The 9,069-nt window shown below is 43.8% G+C and overlaps 1 protein-coding gene across 1 annotated transcript in view; it reads right to left on the bottom strand.

The window, feature by feature from the left end:
- Window positions 1-3,334: 3,334 nt before the first annotated feature.
- lrfn1 (leucine rich repeat and fibronectin type III domain containing 1) overlaps window positions 3,335-9,069 on the bottom strand; it is a 128,877-nt gene continuing 123,142 nt past the window's right edge. The window contains exons 4-5 of the mRNA XM_080053869.1: window positions 7,366-8,761; window positions 3,335-5,239 (exon numbers count right to left, since the gene is read on the bottom strand). Of these exons, the coding sequence (XP_079909995.1) occupies window positions 4,327-5,239; window positions 7,366-8,741 (2,289 nt within the window). The 5' untranslated portion in view covers window positions 8,742-8,761 and the 3' untranslated portion in view covers window positions 3,335-4,326. The remainder of the gene's footprint in view (window positions 5,240-7,365; window positions 8,762-9,069) is intronic.

The raw sequence follows: 9,069 nt of genomic DNA, 5'->3' as shown, positions 1-9,069 counted from the left end.
GTATTTCTGTTATTTAACAAGACGATAATGAAATTCTTTTTTGTTATCGTCAACAAATCCCTTTTGAAGGGGATGGGAATTATACATTTCTTTTTGCTAAGGGTTGGGTTTTCTGACTATTTAGGATATACATATGGGTATGCAATTACTTTAAAATACTGCAAGCCTTATCCATATCCCTAATCGAAAATATTTGACTATTTTACACATATTTTACACTGTTCCGATTCGTAAATGTACTTAACTACAAATGTAGGGACCACACTTCACCCTGGCCTGTTTATATGACATTCACATCATCAGGTGGCAGCATAGATCCTGACAAGTGAATAAGTAATTAATGCTTTAATACCTGGAAATAACCTCCAGCAAAAGAAACTAAATATCCGATTTGGGATTTTCTTCTTTTTTATATAAATGTTTATTTTATTTGTCAGGCTGTTTGTGAATAAAAACATGAAGGGTGGCTTCTATCCATCGGATTTTGTGGATTAAAGACCTCTTTGTCGTCCTCTCCCAGTATACATGCAGCCTTATTTTTATGTAGGAGATATTACATTAATAAGCTGATCTAGAGATCAACGCAAATTGATTTTGTGATCAGCACAAGTGCTCTGTGACTGCTCCACTAGTTCTCAGGGCAGGGTTCAGCTCTACTGAGGAGCAGCTTGCTATTCCCCGGTAAGGCCTCAGTGATAGGTGAATGTTGTACGCTGGATGAATTTCATGGCTGAGAAAGGGATTTAATCACACCAAAAACTGCCCTTAACATATAAAGACCTAATCATATACTGTGTGGATGGTCAGTTTCTACTAACCACTCTTGTCAGACAATATATTTTTCCAACAAAGTCTAAACAAACCTGGTAACAAGTTGTAGACCTGAGCCAGCTGGGTATTTTTAGTGAATCGGATGCTGAAGGAAGTGTTTGTGTGCTGGAACAGCCCACAGCACTGTCAATAGGCTAAGTGTTCTCTCCAAGCAGCAGAGAGTGGGCCGTGTTTAGCTTGGCTTCAACTTAGCCGAGACTTGGAGACGGAAAAGAGAAAATGAAATTTGTCTGGTCAAAATGTTATATGGAGGTTTATAACTCATATTGTCAAGGTTAACAAGCATTTGGCAAAAGGGAACATTTTAAATGTAGCTTGTTTTATAGCTACTCATCTATGAGACAACCTATTCATAAATTAATTTCTTAAAAAAAAAATCCTCCTACATTATAGTGAAAGTAAAGATGCTTCTCATGCTGCAGTGCTCTGCTCTTTCTATTCCTGCAAGTCTCTGCATATAGCCTAGGTCAGATGGCATGGTCATGGTGATTTTCACACATAACTCTTGTGTAGCTTTTAGCTATGCTCAATTCTAGGGATGACGTTTTTCCAGTGTCACTAATCTCCTCAAGTGGTTGAGATGGCTGTAACTTCAATTAACAAAATGCTAATTTGCAATAATTGTAAAATGACTCTTTCCACAGTAGCAGTTTTTCTAACAAACTCCATTTTAAGTGGAAACAATATTTGCTGGAAAAACATAGATACCAGATATGATAAGTGAGTTATTTAAAAGCAAAGCAGTGTAGTTAAACAAACATCACGTGATGATTTTAGGCTGTTGTCCATTTGTCGGTGTCATTTTCGACTAAGATTAAAAATCAACAAAAGGAATTAATTTTACATCAGCGTCTCTTGGGTTTCAGTTGGAACTGTTGGCGTGGATAAAACTTTAAATGTCACTGGTACTAAACCATGGTCAAACTGGACTTTTTAAAGCACATTACTATGCATTAAACATTTAATGGGATCTAAAGTGAAAATAACTCATTCTCAACCAGTCCAGGCACTTTTCTTCTTCTTCATTGCAGTCCCTCAGAACTGCTGATGAGACACAACACACTTTGCTCTTCTCTCAGTGTTCACTAGTAGTTTGGCTGCTCTGGCCAATTTGGAAGACTGGGTGAAGCCTCCTCTGCCGTTCCCATTTTCTCAAGCAGAAACATGGTTACAGATGGGAGCCGACAGGGTAGTTCCAATGATGGACAGGCTATTGAAAATATTTTGCACCCGAAAATTGACAGCAGAGGCAATTTACACTTTGAAGTTGAGTTGTCGTGTATCTGGGAAAAAAATAGTATGGGCTTCGTAAAAGTGAGCGTTTTTGGCCTGAAAACAGGTTTGAATGTGATGAGGAGCGAGGAAAAGGGAAATGCCTGTTCTTAAACTCAACACTCTCTGCCACCAAGGATGCAAATAGTACATTCAAGAGGATTGAAAAGCTCCTGTATGGGTCTTATCTCTCTCCATGCGGCTCGGTTTCATCTCAGCCTGTGCTACATAGCTGTAATCATTTGGAGAAGGAGCTTTTCTGTAGCAGCAAACAAAAACAAAAAAACTCATACACCCTGATCGTATCTTTACTCACTGTGTCACTGCCTTTTTCTGTTTAAGTAACCCTAAAAGCAGTTTATGGTTCATCACACATTATAAAAGGTAATTGTACACAGATAACATTTTCAGGTTCAAAGCCCGCCTGAGAAAAACTAAAACTTGAAAAGCAGGATTCTACTGATGCTTCCTGCTAATAGTGGCTGGAAACCTGGTCTAAAATAGTAAAAATATGTTTATATCAAAGTTGGGTGTCTCAATAAACAATAATCTGATTCAAAATAAATGTTCATAAATATTATATAACGTGGTGAGAAAAATTCCATGACGGTCATTGTTTTTGGGCAGAGAAATGCCATGAGTGGCTCAAAATACTTGAGCACGCCTCATCTAAACCGAATTTCTATAAAATGTATTAAACTTAAATGACAATATCTTTAATTTGGATTGATACATATGCCTAACTCTCTTGAGATGCCTTATGTCATGCAACTAACTCCCCAAATGACATAGTTAGAAGGATTTTGTGGATTTGGGTTTCCAGGGGCTTCAAAGGAAGGATGCTACTGAGGCTTAGTGCCAATACCAGTTATGAAAGCGTCCTCACTTCTGTCTGCAAGTTAATAGGGACTTTGCAGCGCTTTGTCTCCCCCCTGTGGGATGCAACAGATCCTACACCCCACTGTTGTTGATGACAGCTGGTCACATTTGAATTCACCGTCACGTTCTAGTAATTTAGTCCCTCTGTTGCGTGGTCCCTGTGCAGCTTGCTTTCGCAGAAACCCTATAAATAGTATTCGGAGAATCAAATATTTATCATCTGGATTGGTTTGTCCTTGCATGCAGTGGACACACACTGCTCCTCCTAAAGGCACAAGAAGAAGACGTCACTGAAACGGTTAACCCACACAAAATTTTTAATACCCTTCATGAGGGGATAATGGTCCAAACGTTGACATACTAAATAGGGAGCGGTGTGATGACACAGGTTTTTAATGTAAAAACTTGCAGCCAACACCCAAATGCTTTGTAAAAAGTCATGTGACATATGACTTCATTACTTACATAGTTAGTACACATACACCAATGTTTTAATATACTTATATATGTCTTTTTTGTTTGTTGTCTTTTTATCTAGACCCGCCAGATACAGTACCGATTAATATACAGTCACAATCTGGAACAATAGCTATTTAACATCATACAGTCCGACCGTCAAAGAGGAATCCGCGGTTGGTTTCCAGGTCCGTCCTTTCTAGGCTAACATTAGAAGAAAAATCGGCATGTGTAAAATCCTGGTTTCTTTTTTTCAATTATTATTATTATTGTATAGACTGGTGGTGATACTTGTCCTTGTATCTCGTGTCTTCTGTGCAAAAGTTTTTTTTTTTTTTTTTGTTGAAAGAACTTAAAAACATCTTAAAGACATAACAGGATACCTGGCTGTTCACTTTACAGTTATGATGAAGTTTTTTTTCTCCCCTTTTTTTCTTAAACAATAAAACAGTCACATCCAAATGCCAACACCCTCCTCGGCATGTCACAGAAAGAAAATGAGAAAATTAAAAATATCCAAAGAAAGGCTTCCCGTTATCACAATGGGAGGCAATGATAAGAGAGGAAGGTTTATGACTACAGTGAGCAGCATCCTCCATTGGTATATCTTTGAGAATAAGGCACCGCTGCATAAAGAAAGGACATGGCCAACAAACCTCTCTGGGAGTATGACGGGGAGGCAGGGACAAAGGGAGACATGTGTTCTTCTCCAGCAACTCACAGAAAGTTTGCATTTGGGGTTGTAGGTAAATGTGCTTTGTGTTTATCATTTGCTGTGTGCGAGACAAAAAAGTGTGTGTCATATGGCAATGTAGAGACATGTTTGTGTGTTTACATGTTTGTGTGTATGTGTGCTTTTGTGAGTGCGTAGCTTGGCCGGCTCTCTTTTTAGACTGTGCTCTCCAGCATCCACTCAGTGCTGCTGAACGTGACTCTCCGGTTGGCGAGCGGCGAGGACTCCGTGTTGAGCTGGTTGGTGGACTTGTGCCACCTCGTCCTCGCTCGGCGCGGGTAACTGTGACTCTGAAAGATGGAGTAATCCCCTCCGTCGAAGGAGAATCTGTGCCTAGTTCGTGCCAGCTCGTTAGGGAGCAGTCCCATGTTGGCCAGGGCGGCTTTCTTGTCCTTGAGCCGGGGAGCCTCCTTGGTGCCAGCGTTGGGGCCTAGCAGACACAGGGACATGGTGGAGCCCGTCAGGCTGCTGTCAGTCTGCGTGTCCTCGGACGGGGGCCCAGAAGAGCGCTGTGCGTCCAGGCTGGTCCTCCTCTTCATCTGGTCTGAGGTCAGCAGAGGCAGCTCCACCTCCAGGATGGCGGTGGTTGCGGATGGATCCCCCCTCTTCTCGTGGTCCACTCTCAGCACCAGCGCCATGCACTCTTTGGGCGCCGCCGGGGCTTCTGGGTGCTGGCCCTCGTCAGACGGCTGCTTGGAGGCGGAGCGCTGTAGCCGCTGCTGGCTGCCGTTGGTCTGCGAGTGTTGCATGCCGGAGCTGACCTTGGTCTTGCCGTCCTCTGGGCCGCCGTAGGCCTTGTAACGGATCATCAGAATGATAATGAAGACCAGCACTGAAGCAACAATTATGCCTCCGATAATGATGATCATGGTTCCTCCCAGGAACTGGCTGTGCATGAAGCGGCACTGGCTGACCTCGCTGGCCGTGTGGAACTGCACACAGCCAACCACACGTGTCGCCGTTAACGATGTGATGCCGTCGTCGTAAACTGCCAGCACACAAAGGTCATACTCCCGCCCCGCGGCCAGATCGTTGATTAAGAAGTTCTTGTTGCTAGATGGGATCATTCTGCAGAACAGAAAAAAACAAAAAACAGAGCGGTGGTGAGGATGTAGACGGTTAATCAACAGAATTACAACGCCCACATGTGCTCATCTGCATAAGGTGTTTTAAATCAAACAAAATGTGTCAGCTCCACAAAGCAAAAACGACCACAAGTTAATTCTGAGCTGCAGCATTTAAATATCCGTCATTCTGCACACAAACAATTCATTCAAGCTGACTTATGAGAGAATATTATTATAAAATAGCAGTGAGAGGTTTTCAATTGGGTTTGTGAATAAAATGACAGCAAGGGTAAACCGCAAGGTGATAAACACAGCAGAGAAGGCTCACTGAAGTCTCTGCCACAACAGCTGCAGGCAGCAAGACAAGTGACGCATGACGTGAAGGCAGTTTTGGTGCGTGGATACCGTAGGCCATATTTTGTCTGCAACGTCTCTAAATACGACAGAGGAAAAGGCACTGTCTTCAGGTCAACATGACGTTCATATAATTAGGAGCTTGTTCCTTTCCCCTAAAGGCGGACTTTGATGGTTATCATTTGTAGGTAATAATGTACCACCTAAAGACAAAACAACACTCAGCTCCATGCCTAAACTGGATGAGAAAATTATACAGGAGCGCAACTCATTACATCTGATAAAACCTTTAAAAAATAATAAAAAAAAGTCGGCACTATTATTAACTTGCTCTATGAATATATACATTCTGAGATACTTCTCGGTATACCGGATTCAGTTCATGTGCGTCACATATTGCATAATCATATGAAACTTATTCTGATGTTAAAAACTGTTTTAATCAGGTTTGCAAGCGTTTTTACTCACTGCTTTAAAAAGAATGAGCTCATTTTGCTTAATCAATAACTTTGTTTTAATGAACAAGGTATTGTTTGAGGGTGCAGTTTTCTTTATATATTACATTTCAAATAAAGAATATATTGCAGCAGCTTATTATGACAAACTTGGCTTCTGTATACTTGTGCTTATTCATGAACTGTATTCGTCTTTTTTATTGCAACAAAGAGATGCCAAGTAACATTAGTGCTGCACTTTAATACAAATTAAATGTATTTTCCACATATTATATTACTTGATATTCTGTAAGTCCACCACATTTTAGATGAGTTTCTTCTGTGAACTTGTCAGATGGTTCCATTTGAAAAACTATTTGAGTCCCACTCCCAAAGAGGTAAAATTATCAGAGTAGGAGTTCCAAAAATGAAAACAAATTTAGGGATCAGATCTATCGTGTAACCTTTTGAAGGGGTCTGAGCCTCAGGTTGGGAACCATTGTACTAAACTACCAATCTGTATATAAAGTAGTCAAAACCTATCTATCTTGAACAGCTACAGCGGCAGCAGAAAATTCTGCTTACACGGTATTGCATCAGTGTGAAGAATATAATAATGTCATATGTAATGCATCACTCACAAGGGAGTGCAGAACAAGTATTTTTACTTGTAAGACATAAGGTACATTTTGCGAAAAATACTTTGTTGTCTTTCACTTGTTTATATAGAGTGGTATTGCGGCTTTACCTACAGTGAGTCAATGATTTGAATACTAATTCCACCACTGCAACCAAACCTATCATTAGACAACCACATCTAATCACACTGTGTGTTTAAACCAATTATTGCACACAACTGCTAATGATACAGTTACATGAAATGAAGTAGTTGTCCTTCATGTTATTGTTTATTTTTAATGATGCCGAACAAGCCCTTTAGAGGCTCTGTAATCTACCCAGCTGATTGCAACAATCTACTCAGGTGTCACCGTTTACTGAATCTGTAAATTTGTATTGTAAATTCTATGCATATTAAGATAACTTTTTTCATTTATGCAAAAATATGTCTCCTCAGTTTATCCCCCCTAGATTATGCTATATAGGGGCTCTGCTTATTTCCGGACATACTTAATCATTTTGCATCTTAGGGATATGTCAATCTGCCATACTGCTCCGCTGTGTCATTCAGCAGATGGTGACTGCAGATGTCTCACCTACCTCATGTCCCTCCCTCCCTTCCCTTCCCTCCCCTCCCCTCCCCTCCCCTCCCCTCCCCTCCCCTCCCCTCCCCTCCCCTCCCTCCCTCCATCCACCCTCTCTCTACCACCATGGCTCTTACCTGTACACCAAAGTATCGTCGGCTGTGCTGTTGTACTGAATCTGGTACATGCGGATGCCGGGGATGTGGCGCTCTGAGGGCCAACGCAGCACGGCGGAGGAGGAGGTCAGCTCGGTGACCATCACCCTCCTGTCCTGCTTGTCGTAGCCCTTGGTGTCGTTGCCAGATTTGGAGGAAGTGGTGATGTCAGAGAGGCCAGGGTCCTCGCGCATGTGTCCCGTGTTGTTCACAAACAACGGTAAGGGGATCATGTCGATCTCTACAGCGGCCGTGGCGATGCCAGCCGCATTAGACGCCACGCAGTTAAAGGCCCCGCTGTCCTTCAGCGTGGTGATGAGGATATCAAGGGTGCCGTTCTCATACAGGATGGTGCGGGAGTTATTGTGCACCAGCTTGCCGTCCGGTGACCGCCAGTGAATCTCCGGGTCCGGATCGCCCACGGCTTTGCATTTCAGAGTCACGCCCTGGCCTTCCATCACGAAGGGCTTGGTGGAGAGGTGTTTGGTGATCAGCGGCGGCTCGCAGATGAACTCCTCCTCTTGGATGGACCAGAAATACTTGTCCATGAGGTGGTCCGGCGAGGCGCACGTCTCAAGGTCGTCTTCTCTGGTCAGCCTGCGCAGCCACAGCAGCTCACAGTTACAGTGCAGAGGGTTTCCCCCGAAGCTCACGGCCAGAGTGGAGGAGCTGGAGCCCGTGGTGTCAGACAGCACCTGCGCGTGCTGGAACAGGCTGTCTGGAGGCAGCTTCTGCAGCCTGTTGGAGGTCATGTCCAGACGCACCAGCTTGGTGAGCAGCGTGAACGTCCCCGCTTCAATGTGGTCGATCAGGTTGTGGTCCAGCGTGAGCGTGTTGATGTTGGTCATTTTGGCTATGGCTTCCCAGGGGAGAGTGTGGAGGTTGTTGTTGGAGAGATCCAAGTCCTCTATGGTGGAGACAAACTCGTCGAAGGAGGCGGCGGCCACCTGGTGGATCTGGTTGTTCCCGAGGATGAGGTGGCGCAGGCTGACCAGGCCTTTGAAGTGGTCGTTCTTTAGCTCGTTGAGGCGGTTGCCGTCCATGTGGAGCGCCCGCAGTGAGCGCAGGCCCACGAAGGCGTGAGGGGTGATCTGGCTGATGGTGTTGCGGGACAAGGTGAGGTGGACCAAGCTGGTCATGTTAAAAAAGTCTTTCCTGCGGATGATGGTGATGAAGTTGTCGGTGAGACGCAACTCCACGGTCTTGCGGTCAATGGTGGGCGGGACGAACAGCAGGCCGGTCTTAGCACAGAGAAGAGTGAGAGTGGGGGAGAGGTGCTGACAGATGCATCGGCCTGGACAGCTGTATCCCTTCACCAGAGCCGCACACAGCAGCAAGCACACAAGCAGCCGCTCCATTGTTGATCACTATCCAGGTCCTGTGTGTGAGACAGACAAAAGGAGGGAAAAAAGGAGACACTCAGTCAAAAAATTTAGATCTTTGAAATATCATAGTCTTTATGGAAGCCTGCTGCAAAGAGCCAGAGTCTGACCAAGATTGCCGAGTCTGCCAGCAAGGTATCAATCACAAAATGAAATGGAGCTTTTCTGAAGTAATGGCACCTGGGATGATGAAAGGCTGTGCCAACATAGTCAGAAACCCATGTCACTGTGGCCTTTTAATGGAAATAACAGATTTTTTTTTTTGTGCCACCAGGCTGCACCACCACTGAATCCTATAATTTCT

This window comes from Ammodytes marinus (assembly GCF_949987685.1).
Source record: "Ammodytes marinus genome assembly, chromosome: 3".
Lineage (NCBI taxonomy): Eukaryota > Metazoa > Chordata > Actinopteri > Uranoscopiformes > Ammodytidae > Ammodytes > Ammodytes marinus.
This window is presented reverse-complemented; position numbering and strand designations above follow the sequence as displayed.